The sequence below is a fragment of the Juglans regia genome, chromosome 13 (genome assembly GCF_001411555.2).
Source record: "Juglans regia cultivar Chandler chromosome 13, Walnut 2.0, whole genome shotgun sequence".
NCBI lineage: Eukaryota > Viridiplantae > Streptophyta > Magnoliopsida > Fagales > Juglandaceae > Juglans > Juglans regia.
In genome coordinates this window covers 10,477,650-10,500,690 of record NC_049913.1, presented here as the reverse complement: position 1 = coordinate 10,500,690, position 23,041 = coordinate 10,477,650, and the positions used below count along the sequence as shown (strand labels likewise).

At 37.7% G+C, this 23,041-nt stretch overlaps 1 protein-coding gene across 1 annotated transcript; it reads left to right on the top strand.

Moving 5' to 3' along the window:
• Nucleotides 1–11,810: 11,810 nt before the first annotated feature.
• On the top strand, nucleotides 11,811–13,371 carry LOC118344198 (probable root meristem growth factor 8). The gene is made up of 4 exons (XM_035684305.1): nucleotides 11,811–11,925; nucleotides 12,023–12,084; nucleotides 12,197–12,272; nucleotides 13,217–13,371. The coding sequence occupies exons 1-4, from the start codon at nucleotides 11,811–11,813 to the stop codon at nucleotides 13,369–13,371; spliced, it is 408 nt and encodes a 135-aa protein (XP_035540198.1).
• Nucleotides 13,372–23,041: the final 9,670 nt, after the last annotated feature.

Genomic DNA, 23,041 nt, shown 5'->3' with positions numbered 1-23,041 from the left:
AAGCCTATGAGACAGATGCAAAACTTGCTGAATGTATGCAGTGGCCAGGTGATAAGAAGCTTCAGAAGGAAGGACAGAGATAGAAGCCATAATATTGAGCAGCTAATTGATAGAATAAAAGAGTTACAAGATGTTGAGGGGCCTTGTAATATTGAAGAGTTGAAAAAGCTACAGCAGGAAGTGGGGGTTTTATTGGAGCATGAGGATATAAGGTGAAAACAAAGGGCAAAGAGGAACTGGTATTCATTGGGGGATAAAAACAAAAAGTTCTTCCATGCGTGTGTTAATCAAAGAAGAAAGAAGAACCAGATCTCCACAATGATGGATTCAAACTCAGATATGAAAGTTGAAAATGAGGAGATTGTTGAGGCTTTCAGACATCATTATGTCGAGGTATACATAATAGAAGCTCCCACAAGTAGACAAATAACAGACGGTGTGCAACCTATTGAAGCTCGAGTTACAATCAACATGAATGATGAATTGGGAAAAAGTTTCTCCAGGGAAGAGATGGAGGTAGCACTAAAGCAAATAGGAGCCTTGAAATCTCCTGGTCCTAATGGATATGAGGTTTGCTTTTATCAATTCTTTTGGAGCATAATGGATGACAATGTGTGTGAGGCAATTTTAAGCTTTTTGAATAAGGATGAAAGAGAAATCTGTAAATTTTACCCATGTGGCTTTGATCTCAAAGGTCTCAAAACCAAAAAAAGTAGGGACTATAGACCAATAAGCTTATGTAATGTCTTGTATAAGCTTATAGCCAAGACTCTTGCAAACAGATTCAAGTTAGTGCTAAATGACATCATTTCAAAGAACCAGAGTGCTTTTATACCAGGGAGGCTGATATCAGATAATGTACTAGCAGCTTATGAGGCTTTGCATTCAATGAAAACTAGGTCTAAGAGTAGAATGGGGAGTATGGCATTGAAACTGGACATCTCGAAAGCCTATGATAGAGTTGAATGAGCTTACCTGGAAGCAGTAATGAAGAAGATGAGGCTTGGAGGAAGGTGTGGATAAAACTGATCATGGATTGTATAACCTCAGTAACATATGTAGTGTTGATGAATGGGAGACCTGGTAAGGTTATTTATCCTTCGATAGGTTTAAGACAGGGGGATCCCCTATCCCCTTATCTCTTTATTTTATGTGTTGAAGGCCTTAGTAACCTAATAAATGAGCCAGAAGCAAAAGGAGAGATAAGGGGTGTGGCAGTTGCAAGGGGAGGGATCAAAGTTACACACCTTATGTTTGCTGATGATTGCATGATTTTTGGGAGAGCCAACTGGAGTGAGTGACAGAAGGTAAGACACATATTAAAGGTGTATGAAAAGGCCTCTGGACAATGTATGAACTGGCAAAAAACAATTGTTATGTTCAACTCAAGAGCTAGAATTGCTCACAAGAATCAGATAGTGCAAGATTTAGGAGTAAGGGTGCAAAGCAAAGCAATTGTAAGAAGTATCTGGGCTTACCTACAATGGTTGGAAGCTCTCGTTACAACACCTTTAGTGGGATTAAAGATAGAATTTGGCACAAGATTAACAACTAGAAAAACCAATTTCTATCCCCAGCTAGTAAAGAGATTTTGCTCAAAGTAGTTATCCAATCTATACCCACTTACCATATGAGTGTGTTCAGATTGCCAAAAAGATTGTGCAAAGAGATATCAGGTGTAATGGCTAGATTCTAGTGGGGGTACATAAATAATGACAAATAGATACAGTGGAGTAGTTAGGGGAAGATAGGGTATGCAAAAGCTGTTGGAGGTCTGGGCTTTAGAGAGCTAGAGAGTTTCAACACAACTCTTCTAGCAAAACAATGTTGGAGAGTGTTAACTAAGCTTGATTCTATTGCTGCCATAATTATCAAAGATAAGTACTTCAAGAATACTGATGTACTTGATGCAAAGCTGAGGGGTGGCCCTTCAATGATTTGGAGAAGTTTGTAGGGATCTCTAGATCTGTTAAAGGAAGGAATTGTCTGGAGTTGGGAATGGTTTTAGTATTAAAATCTAGGAGGATAAATGACTTCCAAGTCAGTCCTCTCATTGAATTCAATCCCCTATCAAAAATCTCAATGCTGAGGCAAGAGTGGTGGAACTGATTGATAGAGATTGTGGAAGGTGGAATGTTGAAATGGTGAAGGCAACTTTCAATAAGGAAAAGGCTGAGATAGTATACAGTATCCCACTTAGTCAAATAGGTTTAAATGATAAAAGAATCTGGGCCTACACCAAGAATGGCTTGTTCAATGTTAAAAGTGGCTACCATCTAAAACTGACCAGGAGGGAAAAAGTTAAAGGGGAACCCTCAGATGGAAAGAAATTTAAAGAATGATGGAGAGTCTTGTGCGAGTTGGATGTTCCAGGGGTGGTGAAGACCTTCTTATAGAAAGCACTTAACAATTGCCTACCAACAAGAAGAAACCTATACCATAGGAAAGTGGTGGATAATCCTTAATGTCCCATATGCATGAGGGAGGAAGAGACAGTGTGTCATGCACTCTGGAGTTGCTCAGTTGCTATAGATGTATGGGCAGAGAGGAAGAGCCCAGTGTAGAAGTGGAAATCGAATGAGGTGGATGTGAATATAGTATGGTTGAAAATGGTTGAAACTCCCAAATGAAAGTGTAGAAGTGGCAGCTTCTGTTACGAGACATATCTGGCTAAGAAGAAATAGATATATCTTTGAGGAGAAATTCATTAGTCCTGGGAATGCATTTTAATCAAGCTAAAACCAGGGTTATAGAAATTCAACAACCTCAAGACAACCAAAGAAAGAGCTCAGAATCCACCACAGTAGATAGGCACATGATTCAATGGAAAGCTCCAAGAGAATGTTTTGTGAAGGTGAATTAGGATGCTGCATTTAATTCAAATCAGAGAAGGATAGGGGCAGGTGTGGTCATCAGATATAGATGAAGAAGGAGAGATGCAAGTCTTATTGTATATGCCAAAGAAGCAGGTAAGTTCAGTTGTAGTAGCTAATATTATAGCTCTGTGGAAGGCCTTGAAGTTGTGTGCAGAGCTAAATGTGGAAAGGGCAATATTTGAAGGGGATGCACTTGGAATTGTTAAGGTTGTCAATAATGCAGAAGACAACTGGGAATGGCATGGGCAGTTAGTCAAAGATATAAAAGGAATTATTTGTAAAAAGCCTAGCTGGATAATTCAACATACATATATGGAAGGGAATATGGTAGCTCATTTTCTACCAAAATTTGCTTATGATGAAAGTGAAGAACAAGTGTGGATAGAAGATGGCCCTGAGGGTTATTTTAGTTTTGTTATACAGGATAAGTTGTGTATTGGTTAACTTTTGATAAATACAAACATATAATTTGATTAAAAAAAAAAAGGATTAGCAAATTGCGCCATGTCCCCATACTGATCACTGAGAGAACTTGATTTTTTTTTTTTTTTCTTTTTTTAAGCCATTAACTTTCAAAAGGTTTTTACATAATATTCATTTTTGGTCAGTGGACTAACTCAACTCATCATTTTATTATTAGTTAGCCCTTCAAACAAGCCTAAGAGTATTTAATTTACAATTAAAACTAGTACTTAATTGCAACAGGGAGTTAAATTGAAATAGTTAGTGCGCACTTGATGTAACATGGTGTTACGTCATATATATATATATATATATATATATATATATATATTTCCCCGTGGAAATGTGAAGCTAATCACATATAACGCTCACTTTCAAAGAACACTCGCGCGAAATACTAGGGATCATATAATTAACACTAGACTACTAGTACTTAAATAATTATTAAATGGTAGGGTGCCTATGTTAAAACCCTTGTGGGATTGGATCGGAGTCAAGCTTTTGACTTATTTCGTTTTTCTTGTTATTTTATTTTTATTTTAGTGCTGTTTTTTTGTTTGTTTTGAGAAGATTGTTAGGAACTCCCACCTCATTGAATCTTGTATCCTTGTAACCGTTTAATTTATCTATATTATGTTTAACTTGTTCAAAAAAAAAATGGTAGGGTGCCTACGTACATGAATTGGCTGGCCTGCTTGCCCTTTAATTATATATATATATATATATATATATATATACACTAGCGGTTGGGCAATGTGCGAGGCACATTTGCCCGGTTGAAAAATAACTTATTTTGTAAAATATAAATATGTTTTGGATTAAAAAAAAAAAACGTAATCATAAGTAAAATAAATAATATATAGAGAATTTTTTATGAACTCAATTTCTGTACCTAACAAGTGAAAAGAGATGTGGAGAATTTTTGTGATAGTGATAGTACTTCACTGCATAAATCGAAGCAATCCAACCGAAGAAAAAAAAAAAGAGAAGTGGTAAAATGAAGGGTTGGATTTAAATCTTAAAAATTTTAATGTACCAGCAGCAACCTCGTTTTTCAAAAAACAACACACGTAGACATCATATCCTTAGATATGATTTGGATCGATGTATTAATAGTAGTGACATGGTTTGTGAATAGTAATATATAAAATTATTTGGATTAAGATGTTTTATTTGATTTTAGAAAATGAGAGAAAAAAAGTTAAAATAAAAATATTATAAAAATTAAAATATTATTGGAATATAATTTTTTAATGTAGTTTTTGTTTTAAAATTTAAAAAATTTATATTTAAGAAAATTGTAATGATTAGATTAACAAATTAAATAATATTTTAAAAAATATATAAAAGTTTCTGAAAACCTAAGAATCTATTAATCACTTCCTCGAACTCAATAATTTTGTTTGGGAATAGATAGATTGTCAATTCCCTCCTGACCCAATGATGTTGTAAATTTTTTATTTTTTTAAAAATGTTTATGATAATTAAAAAAATACATGAAAAAAAGAAATGAAAAATAAAAAAATGAAATACATATTCATGACATATTTTCAGGTTACTTTTTTATTAGTTGTAGCAGTTCTCTTTAGTTAATTAAGAATATTATCATATTTAAATTATGTTAAAACTCTAATTATTTATATAGTTATACTTTTTTAAAAATATTTAACAAAATTTCATTATTTATTTAATGATGAAATATTAGTATTTTATAAATGGCTTGGTTATTTTGAAATTAGTGGTACTTATGTAAAATCCTATATGGCGTAAGATTTTCTAATTGATAAAAAAAAGCACGTTTGCCACATCTGTCAAATTGAAGAAAAAAATAAAGTGTAATTTCAAATATTAAAATAGTCTAATGTATAAGAATAAAATTATTATTTATTTATGTTCATCATTTATTATGAAATTTAAATTATATTAAAAATTCAAATTAATTAGATAGTTTTTTTCTCTTAAAAATGTGCAGTAAAATTTCATTATTTATTTAATGATAAAAAATTAGTATTTTATAAATTAAAGTTGATTTTTAGTGTATGATATAATAAACAGTAATAGGATATGCGAAAAAAACATGCGAAAAAAAAAACAGCTTCTTTATTGATCATTTAAAACTCAAAAATCAATATTTTTTTGACTTTTTCTTTCTTCCTCTCTCTCATTCCCTATGCACGATTGCAGTATTACGTCGCACATTGGCATTCACACAGATTAAAAAAAAAAATCTTTACTGTTCATCGTTCATCATACTGTCGATGAATACTAATAAGATAAGATAAGATTTATAAAAAAAATTTAAAAAAAATTAAAAAAAAAAAAAAACGACTGATTTAGATTTACTGTTCATGATGAACAGTAATGAATAGTAACGTTATACGCTCTTTTAAGTATAGGCAAATATATATATTAGGTTAAAGTAACGTGCAAAGCACGTTTGTCTAATTAGATTAAACAGTTATTTTACAAAAATAATATATTTTTTTACAAAATTTGTAAAAATAGTTGATGGCATATATAGCTTAGAAGACATTGTTTCAACTTTTATACAAGTAATATAATTAATAGAATATTACAAAAAAACTTTAACAAACAAATTAACTACTACAATCAGTACTTTAACAAAATGATTGAGTTTACATAATTAAGATGATGGTATTTAATGTCGTGTTTTGGGTCAAATGAGATTTATTTCTCTTTTTTCCTATATATTTTGGTTTTGTATTATATTTTACTGGATAACTGTATAACCTCGTTGAGGATATTTCATTGTTATGATTTTGTTTATAAAATTCTGGTACTTATGATTATTAAGTTATGAAATTTATGATTTACATAGTCAGATAGTCCAATAATTTCATCTTATTTTATTTTATTACAGTGTTTTAACTAAACGATCTTCAAAACAATATTAAAAATTTTGAAAAAATATAAATATATATTAAAATGTTTAAAAGTTTTAATTAATAATATGTCATTCTAAATGTCTAAAGAAATACATTTGCACCTTGGGATTATCATTTTTTTTTAACAAAGTTATATTTTTATTTTATTTTTTAAGCTTTTTCTGCAAAGTCATTATGCACACGCACGCGCAAAAAGTTGGAGAGAGAGAGACAAAAGGAAAAGTGGGATTGTCGCCGTTAACTTTAACGAAAAAAAAAGTTAAAACAATAAATTCCGTCTCATATCTATCTCATAGACAGTTTATATATACTAGGTCGGAACAACGTGCAAAGCACGTTTGCCTAGTTCGGTGAGACGTCTCCCTTCGAAGCCTCTACTGTTCCATGCCCATGGTGCATTTTAAATGCTATAAACAATTTCATTGATTAATATGTTGAAGAATAGATATTAAATCAACAAATAAACAAAAATAATAAAATAACACATGAAATATAATTATACCATCAAAATAGAACCTATAAAAAGCATAGATCGATATCACATATCAAAATTCATAAAATCAAATATTTATCAAAATTAATTTGCTATTAATAAGAGTACCCACTAACAATTACAAACAGGTTATAGCAAAAAAAAGAAATATATATATATATATATATATATATATTATAAAAAAAGGCACTTGCAAGTCTTGTAACGAATAATGGAGTCTTTTATATATTTAAATTTTTTGATAAGGATAATCTCTGTGTAGACACAAAAGACATTGTAAGTTTTGATTGTATTGTATACACACATGCACACATATAAGCACAAAAAGATTGTTCAAATATGTTTTTTCCAAACATTTTGGAACTATGCAAAAAATTTAAACCGCTTTTATATTTTAGTGTTGCAACAATTGTTGTGTATTTTGTGTTAAAGTGTTTTCTTATATATTATTTCTATTTTTCGGATTGGGTTTTCTATATCACAATAATATATTATATAAACTTCAATTTCTAATAATATTTTATATTATTATTGACTGTGCATTTTGTGTTAAGGTGTTTTCTTGTGTATTCTGTATTGAGGTGTTTTCTTAATATATTAGATAAACTTTAGTTTTCTAATAATATTTTATATTATTATTGCCTCTTTAATTTCATTTTTTTTGCCTTTATTATTTTATTTTATTATTGAAAAAGCTATTGTGTATTTTGTGTTAAGGTGTTTTCTTATATATTATTTTCATTTTTCAGATTGGGCCTTCTGGATCACAATAATATACGATATAAATTTCAATTTTCTAATAGTATTTTATATTATTATTTAATTTTAATTTTTTATTTTATTATTATGATAGTTTTCATTATTTTATTTTACTATTGCAAAAATTGTTGTGCATTTTGTGTTAAGGTGTTTTCTTGTGTATTCTATATTGAGGTGTTTTCTTAATATATTAGATAAACTTTAGTTTTCTAATAATATTTTATATTATTATTGCCTCTTTAATTTCAATTTTTTTGCCTTTATTATTTTATTTTATTATTGCAAAAGCTATTGTGTATTTTGTGTTAAGATGTTTTCTTATATATTATTTTCATTTTTCAGATTAGGCCTTCTGGATCACAATAATATACGATATAAATTTCAATTTTCTAATAGTATTTTATATTATTATTTAATTTTAATTTTTAATTTTATTATTATGATAGTTTTCATTATTTTATTTTACTATTGCAAAAGTTGTTGTGCATTTTGTGTTAAGGTGTTTTCTTCAATTTTCTAATAATATTTTATATTATTATTGGCTTTTTAATTTCATTTTTTTTTATTATTACTATGATCGCTTTCATTATATTATTTTATTATTGTAAAAGATGTTGTGTATTTTATATTAAGGTGTTTTGTATTTTGTATTGTGTATTAGTTTTTCGGATTGGGCTTTTTGTGTTGGGAGGTTGTGTAAAGTGTTTGGATGAATTTTTATTATTATTGGGCCCGAAGTGTGTGTGTGTGAAGGCCTAGCCCGTGTGCAGATGGGATCCAAGCCCCAATTCCAAAACACTGCCGTTTTGCCATTATCAGAAAAAAAAAACCCTACCCTTTTCTTTCCTAAGGCCAAGACTTTCCCAATTCACTCAACTCCCTCGTCTCAATCTCTCGCCTCTGCGTTCTCTTGCCTCTGCATCGCCCGCCGTGCAGCCTCTGCATCGTCGTGCCGCCTCTACCTCGCTTTGCCGCCGCTGCTTCAATTTTCGATTGAAATAAGGTACGAAAATTTCTCATCATCCTTGTCCTAAACTTTTTTGTTTTGAGTTTTGGATTTAATCGATTTTCCTTTTGCTTTCACTCCCTTCCTCAACTCCATCGTCTTACTCTCTCGCCTTTGCGTTGCCGTGCCGCCTCTGCCTCGCTTTGCCGTCGCTGCTTCAATTTCCAATTGAAATAAGGTACGAAAATTTCTCGTCATCCTTCTCCCAAACTTTTTTGTTTTGAGTTTTAGATTTAATCGATTTTCCTTTTGCCTCTCTTTCCGATTTGAGTGCGTAAAGAAACAGATCCGAGTGTTTTTCATGAAATAAATTAAAAAATTTTGGATTTTTATACGTTTTTTAGTTCCACATACCTAGGTTTAATTGTGTTAGAACTAATTCTCACTACAAAATTGGATGATTTGAACTGTTAAGATCGAGTTTTGTAAAAAAATATACAATGGATGTGTGAATGTAGAAAATATACATCGAGTTTTTGTTTGCTGTTGAGATGTTGGTTGGACCATCTAAGGTGCTTGAGTTTTTGAATTTATGAGCTTCAAATGAAAAATGGGTAGTGAGTTTTGACGGGTAAAAGCATCAGTTTTTCAATTTTTTTTTTCTTTTTTAGTACTTTGGTTTTAATGTAGATTGAGAGTGGACACCATCTCTTCAAATACAGATCCACAATAGAAAAAACAAAGTAAAGATGAAACAGGAAAAAATAAAAAACAATAAATATGGTGACACAGCAAACAAAAAAAAATGAAAAATAAATCATAAAAAAATCAATAAGAAAACACAGAAAACATTAAAAAAGTTGTAAAAAAAAAATCAAACAAACTCTAACAAACATATAAAAAAACACAGAAACCATTAAAAAAATATTCTTAATCAGTGTTGTTAGTATATCCTCATTTTTTTGGTTAAGATGGCAAATAGATGCCCAATGATATTTATTTTTGCTTTGGAAGGAAGGGAATAGCAGAATGGTTGAGGGTGTGGAACTTTCATTTCATAAAATGAAGTTAGTGTTTCTGGGATTGTCACCTATTTGGTTGTTAGTATATCCTCATTTTTTTGGGTGAAGATATGTGTTGAGACCTATAAAGGGGAAAAAAAACCAACCGAAATATAGCCAAAAAAAAATCAAAATCAAAACTTCTACAAATCTGGTGACACAGCAAACAAAAAAAATGAAAAATGGGTAGTGAGTTTTGACGGTTGCATGAGTTTTTCAACTTTTTTTTTTTCGTTTTCAGTTTCAGATTAGTACTTTGGTTTTAATGTAGATTTAGAGTGAAATTTACTAATATTTGTTTTATCAATTGAGTATAATGGCAAATAGATTATGTGATATATGCACACCATCTAAACATCTGTTGAGGTTTATAGGAAACAGAAAACAGAAAAAGCACTGCATTTACCATTAGAAAACAACACACTAAATAACCATGCACTCACAATGATCAAACGCCAGAAAGTTCTAGCTTTAGAAATCTTCAGCCAAGAACACCTTAGATAACTGGGAAAGCAGCTGAAAATAAATTAATAGTAAACATTAACAACCAGTAAGAGAAAAAAATAGAAGATAAGAGAATAGATGAGAAGTCAAAAACACAAAATAGGTTGAACACTGAATACTGCCAAAGATGAATACCTATGATCCTCAATTTCGGAATATCAGGTGGTTTTATTTCACTTATGAAAATTTCAGACTGTATAGATGGCAGATGGTTTGGCTTCTCCTCTCAAAACACTATCTTTTAAAGTGTAATGGAGGAGAGGCGACCTCTTAGATATCAAAAACAGCAAAACAAACATCAAAAAAGAAAAACTCAAAAACTACCAAACCAGATATGGAAAAACACTGATTAAGAATATTTTTTTAATGGTTTCTGTGTTTTTTTATATGTTTGTTTGATTTTTTTTTTACAACTTTTTAAATATTTTCTGTGTTTTTTCTTAATGGTTTTTTTATGAATTATTTTTCCAAATCAAATATGGAAAAACACTGATTAAGAATATTTTTTTAATGGTTTCTGTGTTTTTTTATATGTTTGTTAGAGTTTGTTTGATTTTTTTTTACAACTTTTTTAATGTTTTCTGTGTTTTCTTATTGGTTTGCACCGTTATTTTTTATATTATTTTTTTCAAGAGCACCCAACCTACAGAACTGAAAAGGCATCATAGAGACCAGCTGCAGTGAATCAGAAATCCCAATAATATCACAAGCTGAGACAACCTGCAGAAGGAAAAAATCGACAGAGCATAAAAATGGTGAAGAGTAATACATAAGCAGCTGAGTACGTACTCATCGAAATCGACAGAGCATAAAAATGGTGAAGAAAGGATCGAGATCAAGTGATCATAAAGATATATCTTTATTTATATGTGTAGGTTTTAATATGAGTTTTGAGCTAAATTTGCTTTTGTGTTTGATGTCGGTCAGCACCCCACCCAGAAATCCCAAAAGTATCATAATCTGACAATTTGGGTTTTGAGTTAAATTTCCTTTTGCTGTTTGATGTCGGTCAGCGCCCCAGAAATCCCAAAATTATCATAATCTGACAAGAGAAAAAAGCATTCAAAAAGCATTATAGACAACATCAAACAATCTGTGAAGAGAAAAAGTAGACAGCATGCAAGTAAAAAAATATTATAAAATGAAGGATAAAAGAATTTCAAGCTGCTAACGTTCATTTAACAGAAAGTAAACGGAAAACAAGATTTTCCGTTTACTCCGTCTCATAGCCATTTATTATATATAAAGATATAGATAGATATATGGAAATTATGGTAGATCGGGTAAATTATTATAAAATATTTTCATAAATAAGGTCATCAAAAAAAATATTAATCGAGCCGTACATTGTTCGTCCTTAATTAATTGACATAATTAAAAAGACAGAAACATGAGAGATCGAGGGCCGTGGGCAAGTACTACTGTAATATTAACCCGGTCATGATAAATTAAAACCCAACGTACGTGACGACGACGATGCTAGCCTTCTGAAAAGAGACGGGATTTCCATGGCATATATATGTACAATGCGTGCGGGTTTCCTCCCCGCCCTGATCTCAGCTCTTTCCTTATAAATCGAACCCCTAATTTCCTCGATCGAGCCTTCGGCTGGTTATGCATGCATGCAGGGCTATATATATATATATATATATATATAATTATTAGATATTAAGTTATAAGTACTACCAGAGTACGTCTGCAGGGCGCTGCTAAAATATATAGAATCAATAGCACTCCCTTAAAAAGGCAAGTCTTTCATGCATTTATAAGCCTCCAAGCTGCTAGCGCATGTACGTATAAGTAATGAAGCTGATACTACTTATGACTACGCTCTGTGTAGTACTACTTGTCCCGATCTCCGCTTTGCTTACACCATCTGCTTCTATGCAAATCCAGGCCCAACCATCTTATGAAAAGGGTACTACGCAATCTCTCTCTCTCTCTCTCTCTCTCTCTCTCTCTCTCTCTCATGTTAAAAATCTGATCATCACTAGCTGCTTTGCATTACGTACTAGCAGCGAATGATCAACTTCAGCATTCTCTGCGGCCACTGCCAAGGAAGCTCAGACTCTCTGAGGTAATTACTCTAATGATCATGAGTGATTGTCATAACATTTTTATGAACATTTCATCTGTGAATGCATGCTTCTTAACTTAAATATATGCTCTCTTATTTTTCTGAGCAACAGGCTGTAAAAGAACATGGAAGTCACGATTTACAATCTCACAATATTAATAGACAATTAGAAGGATACGTTATTACAGGTAATCATCTTCTAGTACTTCTTCTCATTGAAAACCAATTAACTAGCGAAAGTTTTCTTTTTTAGATCTCTAATCCAACAGCAACATATCATTCCAATGGCAAATACATTATGTAAAGTCAGAAACCTTCGCCTGATCAAGCTATCCCATTTTTCTATTTGCAAAAGGATATGTTCTTGTGTTTATTCTGATCATGATCTGGTGAATCCCTATTCATGGATATCTTTCGTAGAGAAATCAAATTGACATTTAGGTACATTTGATAAGCGAGATAATTAACATGAAAATTTCTCAAAACTTCCTTTCCAAATGTCAGTACTCAAACAAAAAACACATTTCAGTTTCAACTATTTTCATCTAAGAGCTTTTTTTCCCATCATCCACACACCACACTTGAATTTTTTATTTTATTTTTGCTAAACTAAATGAATTATTCTACTCATCATCTATATACCACACATTTGGTAAGGAGAAAAATAAAAAAAAAATACAAAAATCGTGTACGTATGGTATGTGGTGTAGAGATGATTAGAAATATTTTTCTTTCATCTAATCATTACCTGATCATTACAGTTTTATAAATTTCACAACAAAATACAAAAATCAATATAGTTTTTTCAAACTTCAAAACAAATATAATATTAAAAAATTATATTCAAACAATTATTTAATAACTTTTTCTTTCTCACTTTTCAAAATCTAGTAAAATATCTTGATTAAATTATTTTATTACTATTTACAAAGATTCTAAAATATTTCGAGAGCGAACTAAACACACCAAACATATAATATATATATATATATATATATAATATTTTGTCCTAAACAGCTTGCTTTAGAGAAAGAATATTTGATTGTTTCAATATTGACATACCAAGAAAGTAGCTAGGTTTAAGTAGTTTTTTCTTATATATAAAAAAATAATGTGAGATGTTGATCATCAGGTAAGTCGTACGCCGGTAAAGAGGAAGTTGAAGTGCATGGGCAGGAATGGGTGGAGGGGGCAGAGTCAGACACGTCACAAATTTTGACTATGGATTATTCCCCTGTAAGAAAACGACGTCCTATACATAACAAGTCGATGCCGGTTGGTCCATGAAACATGCAGGCAGCACTGAGCAGACCATGCATGCATATTTATATAGTACTATTTCATTCCCGGTCGATCGAGCTAAAGAAATTAATTATGAATATTGTCTTCTACTATACTCCCTGCGGCCGACATTACGGAGCGAAACCCTAGGATTTGTTAGAAACTCATAAGGACCCTACCGTAGCGTACGTACGTACGTAGGTATAAGTTCTCTGATCATGATCTGCCTTGCTAGAATATCAAATGTGGGTTACAGACGTACATACATGGCCAACATATATAATTAAGATGGACGTTTCAAGGTCGATCGAGATCATGTAGTAGTACTAAACCATGTTGGTTGTATAATTTGGAGGAATTACCATAAATTAAGTTTCTAGGCTTGATCTTGTTAGTAAACGATCGAAGTTTTCTATTTTTCATGTGTACTACTCGCGGTAAAGCCTACGTATATTAGACGTTGTCGCACCAGCCTGCAGCAATGCATGCAGTACAGAAATATCACATCGTATCATTAAATTAAGTATTGTTCATATATATAAATATCGTTAGTTTATATATATTATCAATATTGACTCCAACAACTAATCGTACGTACGTGGTAGCTAGCATATATGCATTTATCAAACGACCATATGTTAGGGGATTTTTGTAAGCCCCACGACAAGCCTACGAGGGACCCCGGAAAAATGAGGGAGAGCCCAACTCAACCCAACGATCCTCTTTTAAGAGATGTTATTGGGTCTCTATAAAGTACTCGGCTCATAAGCAAAGCCAACCCGTGAAGCAACCATCACGCGAGAAAGACAAACGATAGGGATGGATGGGACTCACCGCCCTAACACACCCCAATAACGCCTAGCCCTCGAGAACCTGTACAGGCAGGTGAGCGAGAGATGCAGAGGAGCCTCGATCTCCGGATAGAAGGTATGTAGAGACTCGGTAATAATCACTTGCAGGTTAAAGTCTAGTCAGAGAGCCATGCCGTATTAATGGCGTTGCTCTCTAAACACCATACCGCATTAATGATGCCATCTCAAAAGCCACACCGAATTAAAGGATTCTGACCAAACAACAATCGAAGTGACATGAGTCCCCTAAGGCAAGGTACAAGATGTCCCCACCCAAAAACTTTGTATAAAAGCCAACTCCCAAGTACGAAGAACTCTCTCTGATCTCTCGCACTCAAGCACGAACTACTAAGTAAATATACTGACTTAGGCATCGGAGACTTCCTAGCCTCCACCAAGGCCCCCCTCTCTCTTTTTTTTCATGAGTGTGCATGTATAAGGACCCAAGATCCAAGTTGATGGAACCCGGCCCAAAGGCGTACGAAACACTACCTCAACAGTGGCACTGTCTGTGGGATCCCTATAGACTTCACGTGTCCTTCATATGCCTGCGACAATCAGTTCTCAGACAAGTCGGGGGCAGGAAGAAGCACCATCAGCAGGCATGGAAGCAAGGCTCGCAGCAATGGAGCAGTTGGTGGGAAAACTAACTAACGAGAGGAAGACGAGATGCTCAAAGTAGACACCAACGAACTAGAAAACAATGTAGAGCCAAGCAACAGTGAGCACATAGAATCTAGAAATGCAGGAGGGGGAGGTGACACGAAGGAAGAAAGAAGAAACATGCAAAACGAGTTACGTACCCTCAAAGGGAAATACAAAGAGATGGCAAAAAAGATGGGCACATCGTCATCAGTGATCAACTACTCATTAGCACGGGCCTACCCTACAACGCAGAAGTGATGGTCGTGCCGCTGCCACCTAAGTTTCGAATTCCCCTCATGGATATGTATGACGGGACCAAAGACCCCTTTGAACACCTGAAGACCTTCAGAGCTCACATGACTCTGCATGGTTTCCCATGAGAGGTAGCTTGTAGAGCTTTCTCGTTGATCTTGAAGAGACTGGCAAGAGTAAGGTTTGGGTCCCTAACGCCCGAAACAACTTCAAGGAGTTGGCCCGTGTATTCCTTACACAATTTATGACAAGCAGAAGAAGGAGATGCCTCATAGTGTATTTCCTGACCATCAAGCAGGGGGAAAACAAAGGTTTAAAAGCATACTTATCCAGGTTCAACAAAGAGCGCATGACGATAGATGATATTGCACTTACCATCAATCCAACACTCATAACACATAAGATTGCATTTCCTTTAAAGAGGAAAGAGAGCAAATTGAATGACCAAGACTATAGTATCCTCCCGAGGGGAGACCAGGGCGAGAGTGGAGGAGGAGATCACGAAAAAGAAGTGCATAAAGGGCCAACAAACCAAGAGGGGAGGGAAGCCCAAGACAAAGGGTAGTCGAGGGGAGACCATAGCACGATTGCCCCAGCATGCCGCCTCAAGAAGGTCGCCCGTTGGGCAAAATCAGAACCATCGCGGGAGGGTTTGTTGGCGGGGGTGCAACATCATCCGGTTCGAAGGTGCATGCCAGACAAGCATGATACCGAGAGGTGTATTTAGTCGAGTATCGTCCCGCCAAACACGAGAAAGGTGAGCTGATCCCCACCATCTCCTTCGGAAAGGAAGACGAGGAAGAGGTCCTCTATCCTCACGATGACACCCTGTTAGTGACTATGCTAGTCACCAATTTTACCACTAAAAAGATTCCCGTCAACAATGGTAGCTCCACCGATATCCTCTTCTGGAAAGCCTTCACCCGAATGGGGATTGATAACGCCCGACTTCAGCCAGTGCCTATGACACTGAAAGGCTTCTCAGGGGACATGGTCCAGCCAGTAGGCACCATCGCCCTGTTTGTCTTAGTAGGCAGAGCCCCTTGTACGACCTCGACCATGGTTGACTTCTTAGTTGTCAAAACCCCCTCATCGTACAACGCCATACTTGGCAGACCTACTCTCAACAGCCTGAGGGCAGTAACGTCTACTTATCACTTGAAGATGAAATTCTTGACCCTCTAGGGAGTAGGCAAAATTCGAGGATAACAAGTTTTGGCGTAAAAGTGTTACGTGCAAGAATTGAAGCCAAAGGATGGCAACGTGCATGTAGTCCACCACCCGGACGGTGACCACATCCTTTTACCCCTACCCAAACACGCCACGACGAACAGAGAAATCCAAGATGAACAAACCCTCAGGAAGGTGGAACCAAATGAACCTCTGGAATTAATCCCCTAGACCCAAGCTGCCCGGAAGCTACAACGAAGATTTGCAGTGGAATGGTGCCCGAAATGAGGCACGCCATGCAACAACACCAAGATGCCTTCGCCTGGAATCATGGGGATATGCCTGGGATCAACCCGAAGATTATGCAACACCACCTGAGCGTGGACCCGGAAGCCAAGGGGATCAGACAGAAATGCTGAAACTTTAGTGCCTAGAAGAACGCTATCGAAGTCAACTGATTACTCATGGCAAGTTTCATACGGTAAGCACATTACCCGGACTGGCTGTCCAACATGGTGCTGGTGAAAAAAAAAAAAAACAAAATAGAAAATGGAAAATGTGTGCCAACTTCACCAACTTAAGTAAAGCCTACCCGAAAGACAACTTCCTGCTACCCCGCATTGATCTGATCGTCGACTCCACGGCGAGCCATTGCATGCTAAGCTTTATGGACGTCTACTCCGGATACAACCAAATCCGCATGAACCCCGATGAAGAGGAAAAGATCTTGTTCATCACTGACAAAGGATTGTACTACTACTCGACCATGCCGTTCGGGTTAAAAAATGCAGGGGCCACCTATTAGAGGCTGGTCAACCGCATGTTCAACAATCAAATAGGAATGAATATGGAGGTCTACGTGGACAATTTACTAGTCAAAAGTTAGACTCCCGAACAACACCTCACCGACCTACATGAAGCCTTTGCAATATCGTGGATATACCAGATGAAGCTCAAACCCGTGAAGTGTGCCTTCGTAGTGGGCTCCAGGAAGACCCCTACGTGGCTGGGCCCTAGGTGGGAAGGCCCCTGCATGGTCACTGCCAACAACCATCCAGGCTCCTACTGGTTCCAAGACTCCCAATGGAAAGAGCTGCCACACCCCTGGAATGCCTAGCATCTACGAAATTTTTATTGTTGAAAAGTGTAAATCGTGTAAGTTACAATACCATGCCAACAACATAAACTCTATTAATGAAAGTATGGTTTTTCAAGAATAAATTGTGTCTCGTTCTGTTATATCACGACTGCTCCCTCCAGCAACGTAATTTCCATCGCCAACAACTCACCTCCCTGGGAGACATAAAGGGATGCGGTATGCCTAAAAGCTGCTTTGGCTGCCTGACACTTACATTTCTCGTGGGCGTCAATAGGCGGAAGCGGGTCTAATCTCAAACTACTAGGTAACTTACCTCCTCGTAGGATCCTAAATGATGAGATACGCCTTAACGCTAGCTTATCCCTCCTGCGAGAGAGAGCGGGTTAGTCTCTCAGCTTATCCCTCTCGTGAATAGCAAGATCAGCCTTAGTCTGACCCGACACTTATCTTCCTTATGATATCAATGGGCGGGATTGGGTCAAGTCCTAAACTGCCCAATAACTTACCTTCCTGTGAGAGGCAACGGATGGGTCCAGCCTTCCGGCAACCCGACCTCCCTCAAGGAGAAGAGTAGGTTTAGCCTCTCAACTATCCAAAAACTTATCCTAACCCCGTCATAGCGAAGAGCGAACCTAGCTCCTTAACTTACCTCCCCACAAAACCCAAAGGGATAGGTTAAGCCCTAAGGCTGCTTCATTCCTCTCGTGGTGGAGAGCGAGCCCAACCTTTGGCAGCCTGACACTTACCTTCTCCATGGGCGTTAATAGGCAGGAGCAAGTCCAATCCAAAATTGCCTAGTAACTTAACTCCCTGCGGGACCCTAAAGGATGGGATACGCTTTAAGGCTACCTTATGCCTCCAGCGAGGGAGAACGGGTTTGCCTCTCGGTTGCCTGATAACTTACTCCGACCTCCGCCACGGTGAAGAGCAGGATCAACGTCAGCCTAACCAGTCACTTACCTTCCTTGTGATATCAACAAGTGGGAATGAGTCCAGTCTCAAACTGCTCAGTAACATAAGTTCTCGTGAAGGACAACGGATGGGTCCAGCCCCCCTCCCTCGGCAACCCGAACTCCCTCATAAAGAATAGTGGGTTTAGCCTCTCGACTAGCCAAAAACTTATCCCGACCCTATCACGGCGGAGAGCGAATCAACTTCTCAGCTATCCGTCAACTTACCTCCCCAGGGAGACCAAAAAGGTGGGCCTAGCCTGAGGTATCCCGACCTCTCCCTCGACGAAGTGCAGGTTTAGTCCCTCAAATACCTAACTTTAACTTCTCAGAAGCCCCCCACCTCCAAAGAAATGAAGATTAATCAAAACATTCGTGATTACAATTATGAATGTGATAAAGTTACACTCACGATTGTTCATAATGCAAAGCTCCCCCTCCCTCGCAACTAATTAAGAAGATCCAAACGTCCGATAACCCAGATCGCTCGCTCGGACGGACCCAGTACGACCTACCTAACAAATGCAAGTAACATTGCCTCTACTCTCATCACCGTTATACTCCCCAAATACACAAATGGAAAGGCAAAAGAAGGAAAAAGAAGGAAAAAAGGGACACAAGAAGAGAGAAAAATGTATACTCAGAAATGAAATAATGTTTCAACAAAGTTACATACAAAAAGAGGAACACAAAAATGTGAAAAGGAAAGAAACAAGGCAAGTGGAGTTCAGCTAGCGGGGTTGTCCTAAAGATTCCTCGGGATCAGTTTCTTCCATATCGAGGCATCTCGCTTCTGCGCCACCAGGTCTGGAGGAAGGTCTTGCACTTTCAGAGACCTCAAATTGCTTTAAGGATTCATGAGCACATGGAACATTCTCTCCAAGCCCTTCAAAAAGTTGTAAGACCAAGCGTCATCTTGGACCAACCGGACGTGAGACAGCTCCTCACTCAGCCGTGGCACGACAGCTTCAGCGTGATCCAGGCGAGAGCGTAGGTCCTGGATAGTTGCCTCATGAATGGCTATAACATGACCGGCCTTGGCTAGCCTGGTTTCTAACTTTGTAGCATGGCTCTTCTCACTGGACTCCCCAGCACAGGCCAAGGCATTCTTAGCCTCTAACTTCTTCACCCTCTGGGACTTGGCCTTGAGAGAGTCTGACTTGTTTTGTAAGGACTTGGCAAGCTCCTCGTATCTCCCATCCAGCCATTTATACGACCGAGCATCAGAGTAGTATTATTTAGCCAGCCTTGAGTTCTCGACCCGGACCTTGTCCAACTCCCCTGACTGGCGATCGAGGGAGTCTTGAATATTTTCCCTCGCTTCCCCACTAAGCGCCGCTTTGAGGCGATGGGAACCGACCTCCTTCTGTGACCTCGCCAGGTCAGACTTGAGTTTGCCCTTTCGATGAAGGAGCTGGAGTATCCTCTTCTGCCTCCGTCGGCGACTGAGTTGCACCTTAACGAAGGCTTTCTCCGACTTCTCTTTTCTCTCTCTTTCTCCCATTTGGCAAGATGCAAGGTCAATCGTGCCAATGATCAGAGTGCCCGGTTCTCCCCTTCCAGCCTCTCTTGATCACTCACAACAAAAGTCGCCAGCCACTCCACACCCTGCCATGAAAGTCTTCAAGTCAGCACTTAAAGAAAAATATACCAAGAAAACTTAAAGAGGAATGCAATGAGTTAATAGCCAACCCTGAAAAAGAACCTCCTAAGCTTCTCGGCCATCTCTTGGACAGATTCAGAGCCGGCCCCGTCTACCATCAACCTCGGGGCAGCATAACCCCTTTCCTCAGAAGGATTCCCAATCAAAGTGTCATTGCCCCAAGATGCGTTGGCACCCCCCAAGAACTCTGTTGAGAATAGACCTCCCCGACCTTTACCTTCACCTTCACCTTCATCCTCCACGACACGCTCAAGATCCTCTCTGACACATGGGCTCGTTGGAATTGCCAGGGCCGAATCAGCCGCTAACGAACTAATTTCGGGCCCGAGGAGAGCTGCCTCAATCTCCTTCACCGCTCCCATCGCCACCTTGGCACCAGCTCCTGTCGACCCTAAGGTTGGGATGGTGTTAGTGAAGGAAAATAAAGCCCCAATGTCGAAGACAACAACCGAAACTTTATTGACCTCAACTGGCACCACTACAACCTCAGCTTCGAATGCATCAACCAGAACCCTAGTGGCCCAAGACATGGCCCTCATTATTTCCCTACTAGGCACGACCTCGTCACCTCCGTTCCCTACAGACACAGCCACGGATGAGACAACTTCGATTTCGGGAGAATAAGCAATGGGAGACTCCAAGATTGAAACCCAATCAAAAAAATCCTCACCCCCAGCAAGACGTTCTTCAGACATAAGTAAGGGAATCATATTGACATCAATCTTAAGAGATTGGATCACTATCTGGGACATTCGAGTATGAGGGTCCAAAAGGACTCCATAAAACCATAAGGAGAGCAACTCTTCCCCTGTGAAACTTCCACAATTCCCCCATATTGCCGGGCAAGGTCGGAGAAGGAACCTCCGAAGGGATGGGGAGGGCCCCCCAGGCTGAGTAACGTTGGCCATTGGGGGGTCGGCCCGAACTTGCTGAAGGGCCCCAGCGCCGCCTGCCTCACATGGAGAATAAGAAGAAAAAGATGAGGCTTTGGGAGACGGGGAGGGCCTCCCTCCCCCTTCGAAGGATGGCTTTGGTCACCGAACAAGCAAAGGAACAAAAGATTGCCTCGCCGGGGGCAATGGAGCCGAGTCAAAGCTGCTTTAGCGGGACCCCTCTTCCCTGAACGCCTACAAACTTGAGGAATGGTCAGTTGCATCGATATAGTCCAATTGGAAAAACGTTGGCCAGGGGTGCCAAGTATCGCCGGAGGCTACTCTCATCCAACAGGGCCTCGAAGAAAACATCATCCAGGTGCGCCTTCACCTAGGCTCTGACATTCTCGATCTGACTCATCTCCTCGAGAGTGGCCAACAGCCAAAAGCTTTTGTCCTTGCCCACAACTCCCCAGATGGCGCGAACAGGATAGTCGCTCCAATTGACCTAGTTGATCGAGAACTCACATCCTTTGCTCGACAAGAAGAAGAAAAGTCAGGCCCACCCCTTCACCCGATTGTATTGCGGCTCTAGACGAGTCAACGCATGGATAGACTAGAAGCTGAACTTGTTGCTGTTTTTTCTCAAAAGGTTGTGGGTGAGAAGGAACTCGCGAGCGGTCAGGTCAGGATGTTCTGAACGCACCTCCTCTAGCACCCGCTACCAAATGACGCAACAATACACCAAAATCCTCCATGTGTTTGGATGGAGTCATGTTGGTGCCAAGCGTAGGTAGTCTAGTATGTCGCGAAGGGCAGTCGAAGGCTGCTAGAGAACATGCTTGGATATAGGGCTACCTTCGAGGAGTAACCTTCTGAGTCCACCACTCCTTGAGTCTCTAGCACCTTAAACTTCATGATGTCAGGCACCTTAAAAGCAAACTTCAAAGACTCCAACTCACTTGGAATCACCACCGACATCCAGGAAAACTCGTCAAACCGTTGGAATTCGGTACGGACCTCGGGAGGGTCCAAACCCCCGAAAGCCTATGAGGAATCAGAGGGATTGACATAGTTGAAGCCCTTGGGGTAGCACGGGAAGGGTTCTTGGGAGCCATGGTAATGGAAAAACAAATGAAGAAGAAGTCAAAAATACACGGAAGAAGAGAAGAAAAGAGAGCTCAGGAATGCATGGGATTCAGAAGAGGAAAACGATGGCAAGGAATGCGAGTAGGTGCCAAATGATGAAGGTATTGAGGTTTAAATAAACCTCAGCGATGGTTGGGATCCCAAATCGTGGGAGCACATGCGCTCCACGAGGCCAGCATAACTAGCATGAATCTCGCAGCGCGTACTATATGATGCAATGTGAAGAGAAAGAGTTGTCTGACATCATCAATGCTAGGAGAACTGAACGGACGCAATTAAGTGCCAAATCCAACTGTCAGTAGGCGTGCCACTAAATTTGAGAGAGGAACCGTCGAGTGTGTAGGTATAAGGACCCAAGACCCGAGTTGCTCGAACTCGACTCAAAGGCTTACAAAATACAACGTTAACATATATAATTAATTAACTTTGTGATATTAGAGAGATTAGCTAACGATCGATCGACCTAAAGGGTTTCTATGGTTCACCAATAACCATAACCTAATCGTTGCCAACCATTTTAAAACGGGGATTTGCATTCCTTTAATAACCCTTAAAAAAAAAGATAATTAGAAGATACAACTCCAAGAATTAGGTGAGTTTGAATTGAGTGTAATCTTTATATTCGTTAATTAATTATCGATGAGATGATGAGAATGACATTGGTAATGAAATAACTGACAGCTGAGATATCAAATCTAGAGTTGTGGCTAATAATGAGTTGACGTTGGGCTAAAGCCAACAAAACACTAACAATAGGCCAAAAGATTAAGCTGATAATGAGCTATATATAGCTTTGGTTAACTATAGGACCAAATCAAAAGGCTTTTGTGAGATATAAAGGTTGTGGAAAAACTTAAAAAAAAAATAGTCCACGGGATCAAGTATGACGTTAGCCAAAAGCTACACCATGATAGCAAATAAAATATAATAAAAAAAAAAAAAAGAAAGAGAAGAGAGAAGAATGGAGAATTTAAATGCTATATTTTTTCTATTCTTAATTGTGATAGAATACAATACATTAATCT